At 48.1% G+C, this 23,828-nt stretch overlaps 1 protein-coding gene and 1 long non-coding RNA gene across 3 annotated transcripts; one reads left to right on the forward strand and one right to left on the reverse strand.

Moving 5' to 3' along the window:
- Nucleotides 1-1,139: 1,139 nt before the first annotated feature.
- Nucleotides 1,140-23,679, forward strand: MAP4K1 (mitogen-activated protein kinase kinase kinase kinase 1). Of its 2 annotated transcripts, XM_020978527.2 has the most exons (31): nt 1,143-1,371; nt 2,446-2,503; nt 2,593-2,683; nt 3,087-3,151; nt 3,536-3,591; nt 4,307-4,354; nt 4,516-4,558; nt 4,653-4,725; nt 4,925-5,056; nt 5,421-5,483; nt 5,639-5,720; nt 7,367-7,483; nt 16,679-16,757; nt 17,093-17,151; nt 17,484-17,539; nt 17,873-17,917; nt 18,056-18,098; nt 18,358-18,511; nt 19,388-19,467; nt 19,646-19,730; nt 20,090-20,166; nt 20,258-20,318; nt 20,514-20,622; nt 20,712-20,770; nt 21,268-21,371; nt 21,683-21,854; nt 22,181-22,246; nt 22,819-22,908; nt 23,015-23,085; nt 23,377-23,432; nt 23,534-23,679. In XM_020978527.2, the coding sequence occupies exons 1-31, from the start codon at nt 1,273-1,275 to the stop codon at nt 23,601-23,603; spliced, it is 2,463 nt and encodes an 820-aa protein (XP_020834186.1). In that variant the 5' UTR covers nt 1,143-1,272; the 3' UTR covers nt 23,604-23,679. The 2 variants fall into 2 exon arrangements, with proteins under 2 accessions (XP_020834191.1, XP_020834186.1); XM_020978532.2 differs by lacking the exons at nt 23,377-23,432; nt 23,534-23,679 and adding an exon at nt 23,258-23,364 and having other exon boundaries at nt 1,140-1,371.
- On the reverse strand, nt 6,198-18,412 carry LOC144454246 (uncharacterized). Its single transcript, XR_013482579.1, has 2 exons — nt 18,330-18,412; nt 6,198-6,382 (listed from the first exon to the last, which is right to left on the reverse strand). It is a non-coding gene; the product is annotated as an uncharacterized LOC144454246 (long non-coding RNA).
- Nucleotides 23,680-23,828: the final 149 nt, after the last annotated feature.

Consider the following 23,828-nt stretch of genomic DNA (forward strand, 5'->3'; position numbering starts at 1 on the left):
GGGCGGGGGGGGGGGGGGAGTCTGGGTGCACGTGGACTTTGTGCACACGTGGGACTTTTACGACTCCGCATCCAGCGCGATCTCTTACCTGTCCCCCTCTTGGTGTCCCCCTCGGACACCTGGCCCCCTCCTCCAAGAAGGCCCCTCCTCCCGTGGACTGTCTCCTAGTGTAGACCATTCTCTCCCCAGGCAGACGGAAGGCGGAGGAAGGGTGGCGGTCAATAAATGAGTGACTCTATTCCCCTCCACCCGGGTCTCTGTGAACGTGCTGAATAAACCCCGGAATAATCAGAACGGGGTGCAAATGCGGCATCTCCCTCCCCCTTCCCCCCACTCTGGTTTCCCTTCCAGGCCCCCGGGGAGCACCTGGTACATAGTAGGTGCCTAATAATCGCTTGATTGATCGTTTCTCCCCCACCACACTCCACGTCTCTCCATCTCTGCCGGGTGACTGGACGAGACACGGGTCAGTGGGTCAATAGCATTTTTAAACACCTACTAAGTACCAGGCCGTGTGCTAAGCGCTGGCGCCTAAACCAAGCCCAGTGGTCAGTGAGCCACCCGGGCTCACTCCCACTCCAGCCCCGCCTGCTAAAACCAGGTGGGAGAAATTGAGCTGGGGGCTCTCCAAGGTCCTCTGCAGACTGGCTGTGCCTCGCCTTCATCTCAGCTCTTCCGCTCGCCAGCCCAGATGCGACTCTCAGTTAAGGCTGGTTCTTTTGACTTGACCAGGGCCTCTGTGTTTTCCTCTCCATCATCTTTGGCCTTTGCTCACCCTTTCTTCCTCCATCCCAACCTATCTTTAGTCGCCCTGTTGGGGATCCATCATGTTCACTGTCCTGCGTGGAGAAAGGGGGGAAGGCCCCCACCAGATCGATAAACCAATAAGTCTTTATTTGCATCTCGTTTACATTACAGTCGGTCTAAAGGCAAAAAGGAACCCCCCTCTTTTTACCCCAGAGTTGCACTGTGGTCCCCTGGGGCTACAAAGTCAGCTTGGGCCTGGCCCTCCCTCGGCTGGAGAGCTAGGCTGGGGGGGGGAAGAGTGAAGAGGGAGGGGCCCCCCTAGTGAGGCCTGGGCAGGAAGCGAGAGTGGGGGCCCTCGCGGCTGGCGGGCAGGGGAGAACATAGCGCCTGCCCTCCTCCCACGGCTGCTGCTGCTGCTGCTGCCGCTGCTGCAAGCTCTGAGTCAAACACCCTGGCTCACAGAGGGCTCCCAGGAGGAGGCAGCCCTCCCCCTCCCGGCGGGCCTCCCCCCACCCTATCCCCAGCATGGACAGCGCAGACCCGGACATCGCCACCAAGGACCCTCGGGACCACTATGAGCTGCTGCAGAGGGTGGGGGGCGGCACCTACGGGGAGGTGTTTAAGGTGAGGGTCCCTTCTCTCTTCTGGGCCCATGCCCTTTGCCCCCTCGCCTCTAGGGCTCTCATATCCCCCTCTCCAAGGCCTCCGTTCCCCTTCCCCGGGGCCACCTCCTCTCCCGAAAGTCCTTCATCCTTTTTTTCCTCCCAGCCTTCATCCCCAGGAACTTTCACCTCCCCTCACCACCCTCCTCCATTCCCCTTATCCACAGTCTCCCCTTTCCCTCCAAAGCCCTTACTTTTTCTCTTCCTTCTAGCCTCCATCCTCAGGAACTTTCATCTCCCCTCCATGGCCTTCATCCCCCTAATAAAGATCTCCACCCCAAGTCCTTCATCTTCTTCCTCTCAGCCTCCATCCCCCATCCTTCTACCCCCCCCCCTTCCCCAGGACCTTCAATCCACCTGTCTGGGAGGATTTGGGGTAGAATTCTGAACTTTACTTCTAATGAGGTGAAGCAACAGGGAGGAGGCTGGGGAAGATGATGGAGGCCTCTGAAATCATCCTTTGGTTGGTGGAGGTGGAGGGAAGGAAGCATCACCCAGAGGCTTCCTCCCAACTTATTATTTATGGACTTATTTTAAAATTACCAATGGCTGCTGGGTGAAAGGAAATTAGATTTACTCTGCTTAGCCCAGGAGGAAAAAAAACTAGGTTTAAAGGTGAAAGTGAGAGAGAGACAGAGACATCATGGTTCAATTTAAGGAAGAGCTACCCTATTAGCGTTCAAAAAAAAATGGAAATGAGCTGTGGGTTGGGGTAGGGAGTTCCCTTTCACTGACTTGTTTCTCTTTCTGAGGCTGGATGGCCAGTGGCTGAGGATGGGGATGGGGGAGTGGGGAGGTTCGAGTTTCCAGAAGGGCTTGGGGTAGATGGTCACTGAGGTCAATTTTCTTCTCCTTCCTTGAACTTCATTCTTTTATTCCAGGACTTTCTCTTGGGTGTCAGGGCTTCTAGGGGAAGTCCGAGTGAGTTACCAGGAAGAGGAGGCATTGGTACACCATTCTGTTCATTTGCTCATTTGTTCCAAGTTTATAATCTCCTGCTTCCCTCTTCTCCCCCATTACCCCCTCCCTTCCCCAGGCTCGAGACAAGGTGACAGGGGAGCTAGCAGCTCTGAAAATAGTGAAGATAGAACCAGGTGAGGTTGAGATTTGACACCCCTCTCAGTCCTTAACCTTGGGATACCTAGTCTCCACACACACACACTGACCCTTTCTTTCCCTTCAGATGATGACCTAACCATCCTCCATCGGGAAATCCTCATTGTGCGGACCTGTCGGCACCCCAACATTGTGGCCTACCATGGCAGCTACCTCTGGTCAGAGCCAACCCGACAGCTTCCTGACCCTCAGACCAATTCTCCAAACCCAATACTAGTTCTTTACCCTCAGATTGGTTTCTCAATTTCTATACCATTTCTCTGGATCCCCAGACAGATCCTCGGGCTCCTGAAAGTGGCCCTGTTGCTCCTGAGATCCACTTTCCTGATTCTCCTCCTCCCCCACCCCAATCAGGCTCCCAACTGGCCTGATGTCCCCTACATCCATTTCCTGGTAGTGTCTCCTAAAGCTGAAGAGACCCAATACTGTGGATGGCCAAGGCATTTCCCTGGATAAGGCCCCGAGACTCTCAGCCGCCTTGAGCCTGCACTTACTCTGGCTGATTCTATTCCTTCCTCCCCCCACCCCACCCCTGCCCTCTTCCCTCTTCCCCCACCCCAGGCTTCAGAAGCTATGGATCTGCATGGAATTCTGTGGCGCGGGCTCACTCCAAGACATATACCACAGTAAGGAGATGGGGGGGTACCCTCCCCAAGTGGAGAAGCAGCCTACCACTGACCTCCCCAGCTTCCTTTAAGTCCTAACTAAAATCCCACCTTCTACAGAAAGCCTTCCCCACCCCTACTCCACTTCATCCCAGGGCTGTTCCAGTGCCATGCATGCCAGATTGTAAGCTCTTTGAGGGCAGGGACTGCCTTTTGCTTCTTTTTGTATCCCCAGTGCTTAATACAACTCCTGACATGTAGCAGGCGATTAATATGTGTTTACTGATTGACTGATTAACTCTACCTGCCCTTTACCCATCCCTTTCTCCTCATTCCTTCCTCCCTTGTCTGAGTAGCAACTCAGTCCCCTGACCCCAGGGGTGGGGGTTGGGGGGTCTGTTGCAGTGACTGGCCCTCTCTCTGAGCTTCAGATTGGCTACATCTGCAGAGAGGTACTCCAGGTGAGGATGTCACTTTCCTGATCCCCTCTCCCCTCTCTCCTCTTCCCTTTCCTTCTCCCCTCCTCTTCCCCCCTCTCCTCTCCCCTTCTCCTCCCCTTCCTCTCTCCCTCACTTGTTTTTATTTTGTATATAGTCTGTTGCATTGGGGGTTGAAGTTCTGCCTCTGGCACTTATTGGCAACCTCTCACTGCTCCAGGAAATTTTAAAAAAATTAAATTTATTTTCAACATTAATTTAAAAAAATTCTGAGTTCCAGATTCTTTCCCTCCATCCAGCCCCTCCCCTCCCCATTGAGAAGGCAAGCAATGTGCTATCAATTATACATGTGAAGTCATGCAAAACCTCTTCCTTATTAGTCCAAGCAAACTTTCTTAAGACTGAGTGTCATAGAAGGTGCCAACCTGCATTGGTAGAGGGAGTTTCCTCTCCAGGGAGGTCCCTACACCAGGTTTGGCCCCTGTCCCTACGGCTATTCCCTACATTTGATGTTTGTATCCTTGGTTCCTAGCTCGTAGTAGAAGCTTAATGAATGCTCCAACTCCACCAAATTGTAGCCTCCTGGTCCCCTGATCCAAGCTCCTTTTCCCTCTAACCCCAAATCTCATAATACCCCTGACCTCAGTAAACCTCCCTTGACTCCCACAAGGAGCTGCAGGGGAGGGATTCCGGGTGACCCCAGCCCTCCTCTCTTTCCTGTTCCCCTTGTTCTCCCCAGGGTCTGGCCTACCTACACAACCAGGGCAAGATTCACAGAGACATCAAGGTGCTTTGGGGGTCAGGGAGGGGGCTTCTGGTGGCGTGTGGGGAGGGAGGAAGAGAGGCTTCCTTGAGTTACTGCTTAGCATAGTGCCTGGCACAAAGCAGGCATTTAGTAAATGTTTATTGCTTGATTGAAGCCTGATTTTTCTCTCTGCCCCAATCCAGGGAGCAAATATTCTCATCAATGACAGCGGAGAAGTTAAGCTTGGTGAGTGGGGCTGGGAGAGGCCAGTGGGGTGCAGTGGGGAAGGATCTGGAGAGGCAGAGGACCCACAGCTACTATGTTATTTCCTTCTCTCCAGCTGACTTTGGCATCGCAGCCCAAATAGGGGCCACCCTGGCTCGACGTCTCTCCTTCATTGGGACGCCTTACTGGTGAGGAACTTGGGGCCAGATCGGCGAAGGGGGATAGTGAGGGCTGATGGTCTCCCCAGGTCTCTTGTGTTCCAGGTGTGTCCCACCTAATTCTGCTTGTCTCTGTCTCTCTGCTTTCTGCCATCTTATCTTTAAAGGGATCCTGTACCTCTGAGTTTTCTCTCTGTCTCAGATGGTTTCTGTGTCCTTGCCCCCCCAGGATGGCCCCTGAAGTGGCCGCTGTGGAGTTCAAAGGAGGGTACACAGAGCTTTGTGATATCTGGTCTGTGGGGATCACAGCGATCGAAATGGCTGAGCTACAGCCCCCAATGTTTGATGTGCACCCTCTGAGGTATGGCCCCTGCCCCTGAGCTACCTCCCAACCCCTGGCTCAGCGCCTAGGAACCCTCCTGTGCTCAGACCTTGAGACACACCCACCCTTGGTCTCAGCCCTTGGGAGCCTTCATGCTCATTCTGGGAGCCTTTATGCTAAGTCTCTCAGAGGCTATGCTTGGCACCTGAGGCCCCCCATCTTCAGCTCCAGGGACCCCATTTGAACTCAGAATACCCTGCTCCCAACCCTCTAGGAACCCCCTCCTTATTCTGACCCCCTGGACTGCCCCCCCTCCCAGTAGCTTTAGGAGAGGAAGTTAAGGAGGAAGGAGATATCCAGTAGTGGGGTCCTGAACCCCCTCTTATACTTTCATCTCTCCTAGAGTGCTTTTCCTCATGACTAAAAGTGGATACCAGCCCCCCAGACTGAAGGAGAAGGGACGATGGTGAGGGGGAGACCCTGGGCCTGGGGAGGGCATTGCTGGTTTGGGGTGGGGAGGGGGAACTTCAAGCTGGAACCTAGGAACCTGGGAACTAGTGTGTTTCTCTGCTCCCTAGAACATCCTTGACAGACATAGCCCCTGTCTTTTGCCCCCTACAGGTCAGCTGCTTTCCATAACTTTATCAAAGTCACCCTCACCAAGAACCCTAAGAAACGGCCCAGTGCTGCCAAGATGCTCAATGTGAGATGTGTGCCCATATGTCCCCACAGCCCACTCTCCTGAATCCCTGCCTCAGAACTAGGCGAAACCAGAAGCAGTGGATAGATATTGTGGGTTGCAATTCAATTTAGTTTAGCATAGCTGAGCATACAAGTTTGTCCCTGCCCACCAGCAGCTGGTGAGATGCAATACATATGGCAGGGCAGGGCTTAGGAGTCAAATGAGGGCTAACTGTCTAGATCTGGCATCCATCTCTTTAAAGGGGATGATTGAACCCATGTGAGAAATGAGACCACTGAGAGGAATAGTATAGGGAGGAGAGAAAAGGACCCCGAACAGAACGGTGGGTGGCATCCTTGCTTTGTGAGTAGGAGGGGCTCATGCTCCAAAAGAGGCAGAACCAAGATAGAACGTCATCACGGCCGTCAAGGGAGGACCTATGAGCGCCCAAATATTGCAGAGGTCAGGAGAAATGAGGATTGAAAAAGGCCACTGGAATAAGCAATGAAGAGGTTGTTGGTGACCAAGGATAAGGCAATACATGGAATTTTGGCTACATAACAGAGTTGTCCAAAGGTGGGATGGGCTCATCATCACTGGAGGTCTTCAAGCTAGGCTGGGTGGCCATCTGTTGGAGATATTGTAGGAAGCATGCCTTTGATGGCCCTCCCAGTGCTAGAATCCTGTAGAAGGAGAGAGATTATAGCAATTATGTATGTTGTTATATTTAGCAGTTATTTATGTACATATTATTATATGAATTGTTCAAGAAGGTGCTTCCAGAATCAGCCAGCATTCAAGGGCATTGTTTGTCAAATTACTAGCCAGCGAAGTCTTGATTTTTACACACTGATACATATTTACTAAGCAGCGAGGGAGACTGTTCAAGGGAGATGATGGCTATATTTAGAGAATCTTCAGGCAAAATTACTTTGGAAGATGGAGACAAGAAATAAAAGAAATCCTAAGTTGCTTGCTTTTTCCCAAGGACCTTCAGAAAATTAGAGTAAAGTGTGGGAAGACTAGAAATGTAGGCAGGAGTAAGGCTACGAGGACTTGATGTGAGCCTGGAATTTGCTGAGTGGGAGAGCAACATAAACTTGTACTTTAGAAAAACTCACCTTGTCACCTGAGTGGAGGAGGTTGGAGTGGGGAGAGAGTTGGGGCAGGGAGATGGGTTAGAAGGCTGTTACAATAGTCCAGATGTGAGGTGGTGGTTGTGTGAACAGAGAGAAGGGAACATATTGGAACGATATGAAGGTGGACATGGCAAGGTTTGGCAAAGGATTAGATATGTGGGGCAAATGAGAATGACGTCACTGATCCCTTTCAGGACCCAAGGAACTCCATAGCCAGAATTCTCCCTAGTGGCCTTTCTAGGGAATCCCTCTGCCTACCTCTTGCCCTCCAGGTCTCCCAATACCCCACCTAGGAACCATGGGCTTCCTCCAGGCTCCCTAACTCCTCCCCCCTCAATTACCCTTCCCTAAGTCCTCTCTGATACCCAGTGAGAGATGACACCCTGACACCCGACCTTTGTGGAGGAAGACTGAGGGATTGTTTCCTCCCCCTTTTCCTTACACAGACATTTACATGCAGAATCCCAGTCTCAGCAGTCTCAATTCCCTTTTCACGTTCCAACATTGACCCTTCTCCTCTATCCCTAGCACCAGCTGGTGTCCCAACCAGGACTGTCTCGGAGCCTGACTCTGGAATTGTTGGAGAAACTGAGAAACCCAGGGAAGACCCCTTTGGGGGGTGAAAGTGAGGAGGAAGAGCCTGAGGTGAGGACACCAGGTGTAGGCAGGGGTGGGTGGGAAGTATCAACTACTCCATTTAGGTAGATGCTACTGTAACACCCACTTCAAATGTTTGCTTCTCCCATAGACACCACAGTATTGCCCTAAGTGAGAATAGAATTAGTTTGGCATTTCAGAAAACCCTGGAAAGATTTACATGAACTGAGGAAATCAAAGTAAGCAGAACCAGGAGAACATTACACAGTAACAAAAATATTATAACGATGATCAACTGTGAAAGTTATTCTCATCAAGAGAATGATCTAAGACATTTCCTAAGAACTTATGATGAAAAATGCTATCCACCTCCAGAGAAAGAACTGATGGACTCTGAATGAAGAATGAAGCATACTTTAAAAAAAAACTTTATATATAAATGTTATCTATATATATATATATATATATGTATCTACATGTGTATATATATACACATACATACATATATGTGTGTGTGTGTATATATCTATATATAAAAACTTCATATATAGAATTAGTTTGGCATTCATCTAACCTCACCCCGCCTAGGAATCCAAAGCTCCAGGCTGCTCCATACTTTTTCTCCCTCCAGTCCAAGCTCTGCTAATGATTTTTTTTTTGGCGGCAATGGGGTTAAGTGACTTGCCCAGGGTCACACAGCTAGTAAGTGTTATGTGTCTGAGGCTGGATTTGAACTCAGGTCCTCCTGAATCCAGGGCCAGTGCTTTATCCACTGTGCCACCTAGCTGCCCCTCTGCTAATCATTTTTCCACATCAGTGGGAATGTTCCCTTCCTATCTCCTTCCTTCCCTAAGGATTTCCATTCCGTCCAACAGTGTCCATTTGGGATTGTCACTCCATGCTTCAGAAAGTCTCTGGGTCCAGGCCAATCTCCAGGGCTCTCTCCCTTCCCCCCCCCCCACTCCTGCTTTTCTGAGCTCCCCCAGCTTTCCATGGTGAGCCTTTCCCTCTGGCCCTGGATTCTTCCCCAATCTGGAGGGTAACTGAATTCTCCAAGATAAAGAAGCCACCCCAGCCTCCTTAGCAGATATCTCCATGTAGTGAGTGGTTGGATGCCCGTTTGTTGGAGAGGCAGATTCAAGAGGGAATCCAGTTGGGCCACTGAGATCTGCAGCTTTGAGATTCTGGGATTACTGAAATTGGAGGTTGGGTAAGGGAGAAAGAAAGGGAAAGGTCAAAGATACCTCAAAGATGAGCCTTGGTGGCTAGGAAGAGGTTAGTGCACTCAGAAGTAGGAAGGAAAGATGTTTGGAGGCCCTGGTCTGTTTGAGGGCTGGGGCAGGGAAGATGATGAATTCAGTTTTGGTTGTATATGAGGTGCCAGTAGAGTGCCCTACAGATAGGTGGAGATGTGGGACTGGAAATAGGAATATTTACGGACTGCTGCTAGGCATATTTGTGTACTTGGGTTCCCCCCATCCCCAGCTCTTTTTGTGGTTGTTGTTTTTAATTTTTTTTCCAATTACATGTAAAAACAATTTTTTATATATGTGCTTTTAAAAAACATTGAGTTCCAAATTCTCTCCCTCCTTCCCTTTCCTTCCCCCCTCATTGAGAAGGCAAGTAATTTAATATAGGTTATAGGTGTGCAGTCATGCAAACATATTTCCATATTAGTCATATTGTAAAAGAAAAGACAGACCAAAAAAAATCCCAAGAAAAATAAAGTTTAAAGAAAAGTACACTTCAATCTGCATTCAGAGTCCATCAGTTCTTTCTCTGGAGGTGGACAGTGCTTTTCATCCTAAGTCCTTTGGAATTATCTTAGCTCATTGTATTAGTGAGAATAGTTAAGCATCATCATTACAATACTGTTGTTACTATGTACAATGTTCTCTTGGTTCTGCTCACTTCGATTTGCATCACTTTGTGCAAATCTTTCTGAGGTTTTCTAAAAGCATCCTGATTATCATTTCTTATAGTACAATAGTATTTCATCACAATCATATATCACAACTTGTTCAGCCATTCCACAATTTATGGGCATCCCCTCAATTTCAAATTCTTTGCCACCACATGAAGAGTTGTTATAAATATTTTTGTGCATATAGGTCCTTTTCCTTTTTTTTTTAAATTTTAATTTCTTTGGGATAAAGACCTATTAGTGGTATTGCTGGGTCAAAGGGTATGCACAGTTTTATAGCTCTTTGGGTTTAGTTCCAAATTGCTGTCCAGAATGGTTGCATCAGTACATTAACACTAACAACAGTGCATTAGTGTTCCAGTCTTCCTACATCCCATTCAACATTTGTCATCTTCCTTTTCTGTCATATTGGCTAATCTGAGTAGTGTAAGGTAGTACCTCAAAGTTGTTTTAATTTGCATTTCTCTAATCAATAGTGATTTAGAGCATTTTTTCATATGACTATAGATAGCTTTTATTTCTTCTGCCTGTTCATATCCTTTGACCATTATCAATTGGAGAATGACCTGTATTCTTATACATTTGACTCAGTTTTCTATATATTTGTGAAATGAGGCCTTTATCAGAAAAGCTTGCTGTAAATCACCCTCACCACCCCACCTCCCCCCGGCAGTTTTCTGCTTTCCTTCTAATCTGGCTTCTTTGGTTTTGTTTGTACAAGACCTTTTTAATTTAATGTAATCAGAATTATCCATTTTATATCCCACAATGCTCTCTATCTCTTGTTTGGTCATAAATTCTTCCCTTATCCATAAATTTGACAGGTAAGCTATTCCATGCTCCTCTAATTTGCTTATGGTATCACCCTTTATGTCCAAGTCACGTAATCCACTTGGCTATCTGCTTCTGTTTAATGGGTGAGTTCATCCCATTCACATTTGAAGTTATGATTAACTATATATTTTCCTTTGTCCTACTTTTGCCCTTCATTTATCCTTCTCTCTCTCTCCTTTCACTCTTTCTCTCCTCAAAAGTGTTTTGCTTCTGACTACTGCCTTCCACAATTTGCCTTCCCTTCTATTAGTCTTACCCCCTTCTTTTACCCCCCCACATCTTAGTTCTCTGTAGGGAAAGATAGATTTCTGTACCCAGCTGAATATTATTTGCTCCTCTTTGAGCCAATTCCAATGAGAGTAAGGTTCAAGGCTTGCTTACTACTCCCCTCTCCTGATCTTCCCCTCCACTGTAAAAGTTCTTTTATGCCTCTTTTACGTGGGAAAATTTACCCCATTGCAACTCTCCCTTCCCCCTTCTTCCAGTGCATCCCTTTTTCTCATCCTTTAACTTTATGTCTTTGGATATCATCCCATCATAGTCAACTTATACCCTTACCCTCCTTTTAAATGCTCTAAGGATGATAAAATTCTTAGGAGTTAAAAGTATCATCTTCCATGTAGGAAATTTAACCTTATTGAATCTCTTATGATTTCTCTTTGCTGTTTAACTTGACTCTTCCATTTGAAAGTCAAATTTTCTACTCAGGTCTGCTCTTTTCATCAGGAATGCTTGAAAGCCCCCTATTTCATTGACTATCTGTTCCCCCTTCCCTGAAGCATTATACTTAGTTTTGCTGGGTAAGTGGTTCTTGGTTGTAATCTTAGCTCCTTTGCCCTCTGGAATATCATATTATAAGTCTTCTGATCCTTTAATGTAGAAGCTGCTAAATCTTATGTCATTCATGACTGTGACTCCACAATATTTGAGTTGTTTCTGGCTGCCTGCAATGTTTTCTCTTTGACCTGGGAGCTCTGGGATTTGGCTATAATATTTCTGGGAGTTTTTATTTTAGGATCTCTTTCAGGAGGTGATTGCTGGATTCTTTCAATTTCTATTTTACCCTCCAGTTTTAGGATATCAGAGTAGTTTTCTTTGATAATTTCTTGAAATATGATGTCTAGGCTTTTATTTTTTTTTTTTATCATGGCTTTAAGATATTCCAATAATTCTTAAATGATTTCTCCTTGATCTATTTTCCAGGTCAGTTTTTTTTCCCAATGAGACATTTCACATTTTCTTCTATTTTTAAAAAATTCTTTTGATTTTGTTTTATTGTTTCTTGATGTCTCATGGAAAAATTAGCTTTCACTTGCCCAATTCTAATTTTTAAGGAATTATTTTCTTCAGTGAGCTTTTGTACCTACTTTTCCATTTGGCCAATTTTGCTTTTTAAGAAGTTCTTCTCTTCAGTGGATTTTTGTGCCTCATTTGCCATTTGGCCTACTCTGTTTTTCAAGGTGTTATTTTCTTCATTATTTTTTGGTGCCTCCTTTATCAAGTTGTTGACCCTTTTTCCCATGATTTTCTTGCATCACTCTCTTTTCCCAATTTTTACTTTACCTCTCTTAGTTGATTTTTAAAATCCTTTTTTGAGCTCTTCCAGGAATTATTTTTGACTGTAAGACCAATTCACATTTTTCTTTGAGGCTTTTGACCATTTTGATATTGTTATCTTCTTTTTTCTTTCTTTAAATTAATTTATTTTGATTTATCAACAATCACTTCCATAAGCTTTTGAGTTTTAAATTTTTCACCCCCTTCCTCCCCCCTCTCTCCCCAGGATGGTGCGCAATCTGATATAGGCTATACGTATACATTCCTATTAAACATTTTCACATTAGTGATGTTGTAAGTAAGAATTAGAACCAATAGGAGAAACCACAAGAAAGAGGAAACAAAATACAACAGAAGGAAAAAAATAGCAAATAGTCTGCTTCAATCTGCATTCAAACTCCATAGTTCTTTCTTTGGATGTGGATAGCATTTTCCATCATGAGGCTTTTGGAGATGTCTCAGATCCTTGTATTGCTGAGGAGGGTTAAGTCTATCAATATTAGTACCTAACTGATTATGTTATTCCCTTCTTGAGCCAAATCTGATGAGAGTAAGGTTCAAACAATGCTCATTTTCCTCCCTTCTTTCCCTCTGCTGCCAGTAAGTTTCTGTACCTTTTCCTGTAATGTAATTTACCCTTGTCTGTCTCCTCCTTTCCTTTTCTCTCAGTACATTTTCTTAGTTAGATCAGATTAATCCACTTACCTGGATCCATTTAACCCACTTGATTATATATATTTTTTTATCATTACATCAAAGTCAGCTTATACCCATCCCCTTTATGTATACCCTTTTAACATGGTGTAATAACAATGCGGTTCTCAAGGGTTACAAGTGTCATCTTCCCTTGTAGGGATGTGAACAGTTTGCCCTTATTAGTAACATGTTGTTTCTTTCTGTCCTGTTTACCTTTTTATGTCTCTCTTAGTCTTGTAGTTGAAGATCAAATTTTCTGTTGAGCTCTGGTCTTTTTATCAGGAAGGTTTGGAAGTTCCCTATTTTGTTGAATATCCATCTCCTCCCCTGAAAGATCATGCTCATTTTCACTGGGTAGTTGATCCTTGGTTGTAATCCAAGCTCCTTTGCCTTATGGAATATCATATTCCACGCCCTATAGTCTTTTAATGTAGAAGCTGCAAGGTCCTATGTAATCCTGACTGTGGTTCCATGATATTTAAATTATTTCTTTCTGGCTGCTTGCAATGTTTTCTCTTTGACCTGTATTTGGGATTTGGCTACTATATTCCTTGGTGTTTTCAATTTGGGATCTCTTTCAGGAGGTGATCAATGGATTCTTTTTATGGCTATTTTACCCTCTAGTTCTAGGACCTCAGGGCAGTTTTCCTTTATGATTTCCTGAAAGATACTGTCCAGCCTCTTTTTTTCATTGTGATTTTCAGGTAGACCAGTAATTTTTAAATTGTCTCTCCTGGATTGATTTTCCAGATCAGTTGTTTTACCAGTGAAAGTATTTTACATTTTCATCTATTTTTTCATTCTTTTGCTTTTGTTTGACCAATTCTTGCTCTCTTATAGAGTCAGCTTCCATTTGCCCAATTCTAATTTTTAACAAATTGTTTTCTTCTATTAGATTTTATACCTCCTTCCTCATTTGGCCAATTGTATTTTTTAGGGACTTGTTTTCTTCAGTGTACTTTTTTCCCAGTTGGCCAACTGTATTTTTTAAGGACTTGTTTTCTACAGTTAATTTTTGTCCTTCCTTTTCCAAGCTATTGATTCTCTCTTGCATACCTCTCATTTCTTTTCCCATTTTTTCTTCTACCTCTTTCATTTGACTTTTATAATCCTTCTTGATCTCTTCTAAGAAGGCTTTTTGGGCTTCAGACCAGTTCATATTCCCTTTTGAGGTTCCAGATGTGGGTTTGTTGACAATGTTGTCCTCTTCACAATTTCTGCCTTGATCTTCACTGTCCCCATAATAAGAATCTATGGTATGTTTCTTTTTTGTTCATGGTGTTTGCTTATTTCCTGGCCCTTAAAAAAACTGAGCTCTCCTGCTGGGGAGCAGAGGGCACTGACCCAAGCTTCTTGTACTGGGAGCCCGGGGTCTGGTCACTGGCTTTGTGTGCTGGGGCCTCCTATGCTGGCAGTTGGAGGCTGTAGGGTTCTGGCGGCTTACCTGGTGCTGGGCTGGAATCAACAACACTGGTGCTCTAGGGACAGGATTGGGTAGTCTGGGCCCTGAAGGTTGCCTGATCACCTGGGCCTTTACTTTCCCTCCTTTAGCTTTCTTCAGCTCCTTTCAGGTGGATGTTTCGCTGCTTCAGGAGAAGGGATGTTTCTCCACCTGGGGCTTTCCCCCTTGGAGTACTTCCCAGAGTTTTGCTGAGACACTGGGAGACTTGACTGCTGTAGAACACCAGCCAGTTTCCACTGGTTCCCCTGCCCTCACTGAGGCGCTTGGGGGGTCCAGGTGTTGGTGCTTGCCTGCTCCACCACCTGGGTTTCAGCATCTCCTGGTAGGCTGAGGTGGGGCTTTCTGCTAGCTTGCAGGGACGCCTCCCATTCTGTACTGCTCCCCTTTCCCCAGGGCAAGAGAGGCCTTTCCCGTTAATCCCTCAAGCTAACTGGGCTACTGGACTGCTGCACCCCATCTTTCTTTTGGTTCAGCGGTTCCAGGGTTTTTCTGGGACAATATTTTCCGGGCTTTCAGAGGTTAGTAAGGGAGGGTAAGAGCGACTTACTTCTTACTCCACTATCTTGGCTCCCTGAAGCAGGAGTCTCTGTTGTCTTCTTCTGATTTTGTGTTTTGATCTTCTCTGTCACCACAGTAACTTTCTATGGTCAGGTACTTTTTTGGCTGTTGTTTACTCATTTTTTCCAGCCCATTTCTTGACTTTTAACTTTATGTTTAAGTTGGGCTCTATTCCTGGAGTGGAAGGGGCACTATCCCAAGCTTCAGGTTTTTCATGCTGCTGTTTACAGAGCTAGTTCTGGGGGGATCTGTAAGTTTTCAATTCTTCTTTCCTTTTGTTTTTATTTCTGTTTTTTTTTAGGCAATTGGGGTTACGTGACTTGCCCAGGGTCACACAGCTAGTAAGTGTCACCACCTAGCTGCCCCCAAGTTTTCAATTCTTCTTGTTTGTTTGTTTTTTGGTGAGGCAGTTGGGGTTAAGTGACTTGCTCAGAGTCACACAGCTAGCGAGTGTTATGTGTCTGAGACCAGATTTAAACTCAGGTCTTTCTGACTCCTGGGCTGGTGCTCTATCCACTGTGCCACCTAGCTGCCCCTAAGTTTTCAGTTCTTCCAAGATGGTTCGAACTAAGGAGAGGGGTGGTCACTGCTTTCCTGGCTTGTGCTCTGGTTGGTGAGTACTCTTTTCCATCCTGGAACTGTGACCAGGGTCCTCACTCATGCTGGTGCTCCTCTGTGCCCTGGGACTGTGCCCTGGAACCACACATGAGTAATACAACAGCGTCTCATTCCCAATGCTAGCAGAGGGTCCCCTGTAGTCTCCTTTTCACCAGTTGGCTGACTCTCTTACTTTCTGTGGACTGAGAGCTTCTAAAGCCACGGCCTTTGATTCAGTTGCCCATAAGGCCTGCTGCTGGCTTGCCAGGGTGTAACCTATGCTGGTGTAGACTGTACTCCACCCTCACTCCAGTGAAACAGACCTTTCCTGCTGACCTTCTAAGTTGTCTTGTGCTGGAAGATTGTTTCACCCTATCATTTTGTGGGTTCTTTTGCACCAGAATTCATTTTGAGGCATTATTTTAACACTGTTTGGAGGGGAACTGGAGAGAGCTCAGGCAAGTCCCTGCCTTTACTCTGCCATCTTAGCTCCACCTCCCCAATAAGCTCTTTGCTAACCAGAGTCAAAAGCTATTCATATTTTTATAACTCACTGTATAATTCCATATTGCTTTCCGAAAAAGTTTGAATTGATTTAGAACTATACTAGTAACACAGCAATACCTCTTTAACTATGTCCCCACCCTTATCAAGTCATATCATCTTTTATGATCTTTGCCAATTGTATGGAGGTCAGGTGGAATCAAAGAATTATTTTAATTTGTACTTCTTTAATTATTAGAGATTGTGAATTTTTTTCCCCACATGATTGTTGATAATTTGTGTTTCTTATTTTGGGAACTTCCTTTTCATATTTTTTGATCACTTATCTGTGGGAGAATGGCATTTTACTCTTATCCAAAATCTAGAAGAAACTGACACATTTATATCAGATTTTTGTCAGAAATGTTTAACAACAATGAAAAAATTTGTCCAAGTATCTCTTTCCTTATTTTGTATTCACTGCTTTTCATTTGGCCAAAGTTTCTTATTTTTATATCATCAGATTCATTTATTTTGTCTTTAATTTTCTCAAAGTCATGGCTGGTTAACTCTCTCCACAGTTGTGACAGATTATCCCCATTTTTCAAGTGGAAAGATTAGAAAAGGTGAGGTGACTTGCCCATGTTCACACAGATAACAAATGTGAAATAGAGCACTTGAACTCAGGTCCAGTGGGGTATAGTGAATACTGCACTGGGGAATCAGGAACAGGGAGTTCACACCTCAGCTTTGCCACTCACTAGCTGTTTTGACCTTGAGCAAGTCCTCTCAGGGATTCAGTTTCCCTTTTTGTAAGAAAGAGTGGGATTAGATAATCTCCAAGTGCCCTTCCAGGTCCAAGCCCAAGCCCTCCCATCTGGCTCTCTCTTTTTATGACCTTACTTTTTCTTTCATGGTGAGAGCATTTGTGTCCTATCTGTCCCCTGTTCCAGATCTTCATCTTCCCCTCCTCTAGCTGTCTTCTTTCCTGGATATATCCATAAAGGACAAACATCCATGAAGGTGAGGATTGCCTGCCTCAGTGGCCCCATGGCCATGACCTCTACCTCTGTGGCCACCCTGGGGCCGCTTGATTGGCTCCTGTCCCCCCAGCTTGTCCTCTTCTCCACAGCACCCTCCTGCTGTTCCTCGGAGGATCCATTCCACTCACAGAGCTGGCTCGTTAGGCATCTCCAGCCTGGACTCTGGTCGTGAGTACAAAGAACCCCTGAAGCCCAGCCTCCCTAACCCAGACCATTTAAACTTTGAGATGCTCAATTTCAGACTCCCAGTAACTCCAGAAACTGGAGTCTAATCCCCTAAATTATTTTTATTTATCCCCCAAATTCTTGTCCCTTCCACCTGAAACCTAGAAACCACAGCTCTGACACCCTTAACTCTGTCCTGCCATAAACTCCATCCCCCAGCCAGAAACCTAAGATCCCAAAAATGGGCAGCCAGAATCCCATGCCCAACCCCATCACCCATTTCATCCCAACTTCCTGATTCATTCCTCACTTCCGCATAACTTCTACCCCTTCACCAGGCCAGCACATGAAGTTCAGACCACTGTGTTCAAAGAAGCTTGGATCTCAAACTGACAATGTGAGGACGCCCCCTCCCACCACTCCAGCTGCTTCCTCCTTCGCTGGCTGCCTTCTCTACTCCTCGACTTCTACCTTTCCCAGAACCCTGTCTTCGATATTTCTTTCCTTTCCTTCTCACCCTTCTCCTGGGAAGATCTCCATCCTCTGTACTCACTAATCTCCCTTTCCCCCAATTAATCCCCCAATAATTATTCAAAAAGCGGCGAAGTTATGTGCCCAGGCAATTATACTAGGTGCTGGGGACACGAAGCTAAAAGGGAAACAGTCGTTGCCTGTCCTCAAAGAGCTTACAGTCTAACAGGGGCAAACCTGTCATTCTTCCTCTCTCAGGCTTCTGGCCAGGCCCCCGACCTTAAGAGCTGGGACAGCAGCCCCAGGAGCACCAGGTGAGGGAAACCCAGCAGTAATGGCAGACTTGGGGGAAGGTAGAAGGAGGAATGGAGGGAGACTTGGAGGATCCAGGAAACATGGAGGGTTGAGGGGAGGTGACAAAAAGACTTGAAGAAATGAAAAGGGACAGAGAAGGGACTGGGGGGATGACAAGACATTGGAGGAGATGGATTGAGAAGACGGAGATAGGGGTAGGATAAGAGAGAGACTGTGAGGGACTGGACAGAAGGCAAAGAGAGGCTGGGACTGAGGAGACACATAGGAACAGAGAAGCAGCTGGAGGGAAGGAGGATTTCTGGGAGATTCAGCTTTTGCTCTTTTCTTTTCAGGGAACAGTCTGATGACTCAGACAACGATTATGATGATGTGGACATGTGAGCCAACCCTGCCCCTGCTAGGCACCCTCCCAGTTATCCCAGTCTCCAGCACCCCCCATCTCTCAGTCCCCAATTCCCTGAGTCCCCAAAGACAAACTGACACTAAATCACTCTCATGCTAAATTCCGATTTCAGCCCAACCCCTGCAGTGGACGTTCCTCCCCCGCTCCCTCCCAAGGTGAGACCATGGGGACACATGGGCGTTGGGATTCTAGGGTCCCCAGGGCTTCGGGGCCAATTTATCAAAGTCCCCTCAGGGACTGGTGATTGGAATGAGAGGATCCTCAAGGGATTGGGACTCAGACTGATGGGGTTTCCTAGTGGATACTGGGATCCTTCCAGGGTTGAGCACTTGACTCAGTTTCCCTCTGGGACACTGAAAAGGAAGAGAATTCTAGGCATGTCTTACTGGTATGCCCTCCTGCCTCTCCTTGCAGTCCAAAATCCGGACCCCATCAGATGAGGGTTCTGGGGATGATGGAAGGCTGAGCCCCGGGGTCTTGGTTCGATGCTCCAGTGGACCTCCTCCCCGTATACTCCGCCCTGGGCCTCCTGTGGCCCCCAGAAGTCCCCACCTCTCTGCTCGATCAGGTAACTGGGGTGAGGTGGGATATTAAATTGAGGGAAGGAGCTTCCTGGCTGGGAACCTGCGTATCTGGTGCTGATGAAACAACGGATGTTGTCCCAGGAGGCAGGAGATCCCTGGGTTTGACCCTCAGCTGGGACACTTGCTAGCCATGTGACCAAGAACAAATCACTTAACCTATCTGAGCCTCATCTTCATCTGTCTTTTCATCTGCAAAATTCAGCTAACAGCTGGATTCCTCCTGTTACTTCTAGAATCAAACGCAGATGCCTTTGTTTGACTTTTAAAGCCCTTTGCCGCCTGGCTTCATCCTGCTTTTCCAGGCACATTATACCTTCATGCTCTTTGTAGACTAACCCAGCTGGCCTATATTGCATCATGGCCTGATTTGTGCCTTAGCATTGTCTCCCCCCTCCCCTTTCCCCAGCACGCTCGTGTACACACACACGCACGCACGCACGCACACACGCACGCACACACGCACTCACACCTCACACCACACACCACACACACACACTTCCTCATTTAGACTCTCCAGTTGCATTTAAAGGTCAGCTCAGGCACCATTTTCTACATGAGGCCTTTCCTTATTCTCTTGCCAAATTATCCTTTATTTTGCTTGTGTGGGAACGCTTCCTTTCCCCCTCCAGGAACTGTTTCTTTTTTTCTCTTCCTATCCCCAGGGTCTGACTCGGAGTATGTGCTTAATAAATGTTTGTTGATTGAGCAAAATGAGATAACATATGTAAAGCACTTTGCTGACCTTTAAAATGCTATTTTAAGTCTTAGCTATTATTACTATTATGAAATAATATATATAAAACTTTTTACAGTTCTGAAAGTGCTATATAAATAAATACCAGGGATGATTATCTTTTCAGACCCCTCCCTCTGGAGTCTATCCCCCTCAGGGTCCAACCAGCCTCCCATTTTGCCCCCCAAGAAAGAGAAAAGGAAAAAGGTGAGGACCCCTGAAACCTATGGCTTGGGGGAGGGGGAGGGAATGTCTGGAATGACCGGGTTTAGGAAATCTGTGTCTTTGATAGCGCCACACATTTAGGAGTAGTGGGAGGAGGGGGTTTCTCTGTTCTTCACCTCCCAGGGTCCTCATGACTGAGTCTGCTCCTTACTGTGTCTAGGACTGTGCCCTCCTGGTGAAAGTATTCAATGGCTGTCCTCTCCACACCAGCAGTACTGCTGCCTGGACACACCCCATGACCAAGGGTGAGGGCACCGTAGGGGGGGGCTGGAAGTGGGCAGAGGGTTTGGCAGTGGGCATGGGAAGAGAATCCTGGATTCTTACGTCAGCATCACAGATGTCAGCACCAGGTAGGGCCCTTAGAGACCTGTTAGTGCAAACATTTTACTTTACAGATGGGAAAAGGGAGGCCTAGAGTGGGAGGAACTTGCTTAAGACCACATAGAGAGAGTGAGGGCCAGAGCTGGGGCAAGGATGCACCTGGTAAGGGTTGGCTGGGGGAGGGTGGGGGAGGGAAGGGTTATTAGAGTTGAGGCCTAGCCATGAAGAGTCCCAAGAATGTGGGCTCAGACAGCCTGTGTCTCCTTTTTTTCTGCTTGATCAGACCAGCACTTGCTCTTGGGGGCTGAGGAGGGGATCTTCATCTTGAACCGAAATGACCAGGAGGCCATGTTGGAGATGGTGAGTGTGGGAGGGTCCTGGTTAGGAGGACAATGGATAGGATAAGGACAAATTAGAGACCCCTCTCCTCTTTCCCTCCCTCTCTCCTCAGCTTTTCCCCAGCCGGACAACCTGGGTTTACTGTATCAACAATGTCCTAATGTCCCTGTCAGGTATGTCGGGGAGGGGGGGACTGCAGGGTAGAGGGAATGTGATGGGGATATTAGTTGAAAAGAGGAGATAGGCAGCAGGCTGGGAGATATGAGAGAGATGGGGGCCTGAGAGAGCCAGAAGGAAGTGGAAGAATGAGGGGAGGGGTCTGATGGAGGAGGCATCCTTCAGGTCGTGATTCTCATCTTCTCTCCCAGGAAAGACCCCCCAGTTGTATTCACATAGCCTCTTGGGACTGCTGGATCGAAAGGAGACAAGAACAGGAGGACCCATTTCCCACATCACTACCCACCGTCTGCTGCCCAGGTCCCAACCTCATCCCAACATCACTCTGAAACCCCCCCTCCTCCCAGAAGACCCTCCCTATTCTCACGCTCCCTCCCCCACTTCCTCAGGAAGAATGTGGTATCCACCAAAATCCAGGACACTCGGGGTTGCCGTGCCTGCTGTGTGGGTGAGTGAACCCTAAAACTTAGGAAGGGTTCTTAGGATGCTAGCAGAGAGAGGATATCTCAGAGTTCCAGTCATCAGTGATGGTGGTAACTCTCAAACCTCAGTGGGTGGGGCTCAGGGACTCAGGCTTGGAATTCCTTGGGCCTTTCACTTGGGCTGGGGTGGAGTGTCTTAGGGATTCCCAGCCATAGGATGGCACAATGTGACTCAGGGTGCCCATTGAGGAAGGGACTGAAGATCGCATTTGCATGAGGTGATCTGGGGGTCTGGTGGGTGTGTTGAGGTATCCCTGGGGGAAGGCTGTCAGAGGAAACTGAGCAGGGAATGGTCGTGGGTAGTAGGAAAAGATGCAGGATGTCTGTATTGGGGTGACTGGGGATCTCTATTAGAGGGCTCCCAGCTGGATGAGGCCTTTCTCGGGTTAGCGGAGGATGTCTCAGGGCCCCAGTGTCACTGGGGGCCCAGGGTCTGCGCATGACCTGGCACCCCACTCTGCAGCGGAGAGCCCCAGTTCCGGGGGCCCATATCTGTGCGCCGCAATGGAGGCTGCCGCGATCCTGCTCCAGTGGTATCCGCCCATGGAGAAGTTCATGCTCATCAGGGTATCTGGGCCCGAGAAGGGGCGGTTCTGAGCCGGGGGTGGGAGCCCTGGGACGTACCCCTACGCCTGCTCCGTGCCCTAGCCCTCGGGCCCCGTGGGTAAAACCAGGGAGCTGTGAGCTCCGCCTACTGCTGCCTAAGCCACGCCCCATCCAAAGTCCGTGCCCCCATTGGCCAGTGAATGGAGGTCTTGTCCCTTCCTCCCCGGGGAGGTTCGGCCTTCGCGGCTTCCTGGTAGTCCCGCTCTGTCTCAGGTGACTGTTGCCATTGGTCGATGGCTGGAAGCCACGCCCCTCTCTCTATCTAACTGCAGCAGGTACCCTTCCCGCTGCCGTCACCGCTGCGAGTGTTTTCGTTGCTGGCGGCGCCTGGGCCCGACCTCCCGGCGGTGTGCGTGGGCGTGAGCCCCGGGCCTGCTGGCTCCGTGAGCTTCCATAACGTCCGACTTGGCCCCCTCTCCAGCTGGTTTGGGACCACGGGAGGCAGTAAGGGGGGGGACTGGAAGATGTAGTCTCCGGGAGGGGGGCGGGACCTCAGAGAAGGGGTGGGGATTGGCGACGGGGGCAGGGCCTCAGAGAAGGGGACAGGATTAAGGAGGGGTGGTGCCTTAGGAAGGGGCGGGGCTTGATTTAGGGGCGGGGCCTCAGAGAAGGAGCTGGGCTGGGGGAAGGTGAGCCTTAGAGAATGGGTGGGGATCGAAGGAAGGGTGGGGGTCTTAAAAAAGAGGTGGGGTTTGAGGGAGGGGCGGAGCCTCAGTGTAGGGGCGGGGCCTGGCTGATGCCTGAGGTCCCTCTTTCATCCCCACTTCCAGTACAGAGTGAAGGCCCGGTGCAGGTGACCCAGCTGGCAGATGACTTGGTTCTGGTGCTGCTAAATGGTTAGTGGGGCCCCCTGGGGATTCCCAGCCCCTCCCTCCTCCTTCCCTACAACCCATTGAGAGAGCAGGGGTGTTTTCCCCCTTTAAACTCCAGACTTCTTTCTTCCCGGACCTAGAGACACCTCTCAAGACCAGTTTCTACTCTCTCCAACCCCTAAGAAACCCAGGGGCCCGAGAACTCCCCAGTACACCCAAGACCTCCCCTAGCCTTCCTGCCTCCTCCTAGCAACATCTGGCTTGCTGCTGACCCCTTGGATAATCTTCTAAAACTTCTCCAGCCCCTTGAGAACTGACCCTTGTATAATCCCCCAGGACATCTCCCCAACTGATCATGCGTTCCCTAGACCACCTTACAACCATCGGGGACCTCCCAACTGTCCTGTAATTGTCCCTGACATTCTCCTTCGGGCTCCTTTCTGTTCCCTGAGCCTTCCAGGACCAACTTCCCGAGAATGCTCAGAACCCCATTCTCATTTCCAAGGCCCCTTATAAGTACCCCCAGTGTCTTCCCCTAAGGACTCCTGTTCTTCCTGACCCCAGCCTCATCATCTTTTTCTTTCTTATCCCTGGAGGGAGCCTGAAGCTGGTGACTAGGGAGGGGACCCCAGTACGGGGGCTGAGGGCCCCAGAGCTCCGCCTCAGTGAGTCAGTGGAGGCTGCAGGTATGTAGGGGTGAGGAGGCTTACGGAGATGAGGCTTGGAGCTTTCTGGGAGTGAGTGCTGCATCGGTGGCTGCTAACCAAAACCCGTTCCCCCTTAACCTTCCAGCCCTGGTTGGCGGCCGGATCCAGGTCTTCTGGAAACATGGTGTGCAGGTGTGGGCTCTGGGCTCTGACCAGGTGAGATTCCAGAGCCCTGGCACTCGCAGCCCCCTTGACCACCTTGCTCAGTTGTCAGTACTCCCACTCATTCCCAGTCCAACATCTTCCTCCCCAGGAAGAGTCACAAGACCTGGTTCTGACTTTGCTCCTCGCGTACTGTGTCCTTTGGCAACTGCCTTCCCCTCTCTAGGTCTCAGTTTCCTCATCTGTGAAATGGGAGGGGGTGTTTGGACCAGAGGATGTCTAAAGGACCTTGTGCAGCATTTGAAATGTGTGTGAGCTGCATTGACCAATTTCCTCCTTATACAGCTTCTGCAGGAGCTAAGAGACCCTTCTCTTACCTTTCGCCTGCTGGGGTCTCCAAGGTGAGAAGGGAGGATGCTGACAGCAGGGAAGTTGTGGGGAGGGCAATCCTGGGAAGATATTCCTAATGTTCAACCTGGATGTATATCCCCAATTTTCCTAGGCCTGTGGTATTGGAGACGCGCCCTGCCAATGACCCCAATGCTCCTAGCAATCTGTACATTCAAGAGTGAAGCTTGGAGCTGGCTGACCCCAAACTGAGAACTTTGTCACACAACTGTCTCCAATAAATGTGATCCTTCACCCTCACTTCTTGTGGTTGCTCATCTACTTGGGAGAATGGAACACAATTACTCCTAGGCTCCCTTCCCCTCCCATCTCTGTGATCACAAGGATATTCTGTCCTTGGGGTCTCGGCGTCTGTATTTTGAATTTCTGAGGTCCCAGTTTTTATAGTC

This window comes from Phascolarctos cinereus, unplaced genomic scaffold (genome assembly GCF_003287225.1).
Source record: "Phascolarctos cinereus isolate Bilbo 61053 unplaced genomic scaffold, phaCin_HiC Scaffold_726;HRSCAF=1367, whole genome shotgun sequence".
NCBI lineage: Eukaryota > Metazoa > Chordata > Mammalia > Diprotodontia > Phascolarctidae > Phascolarctos > Phascolarctos cinereus.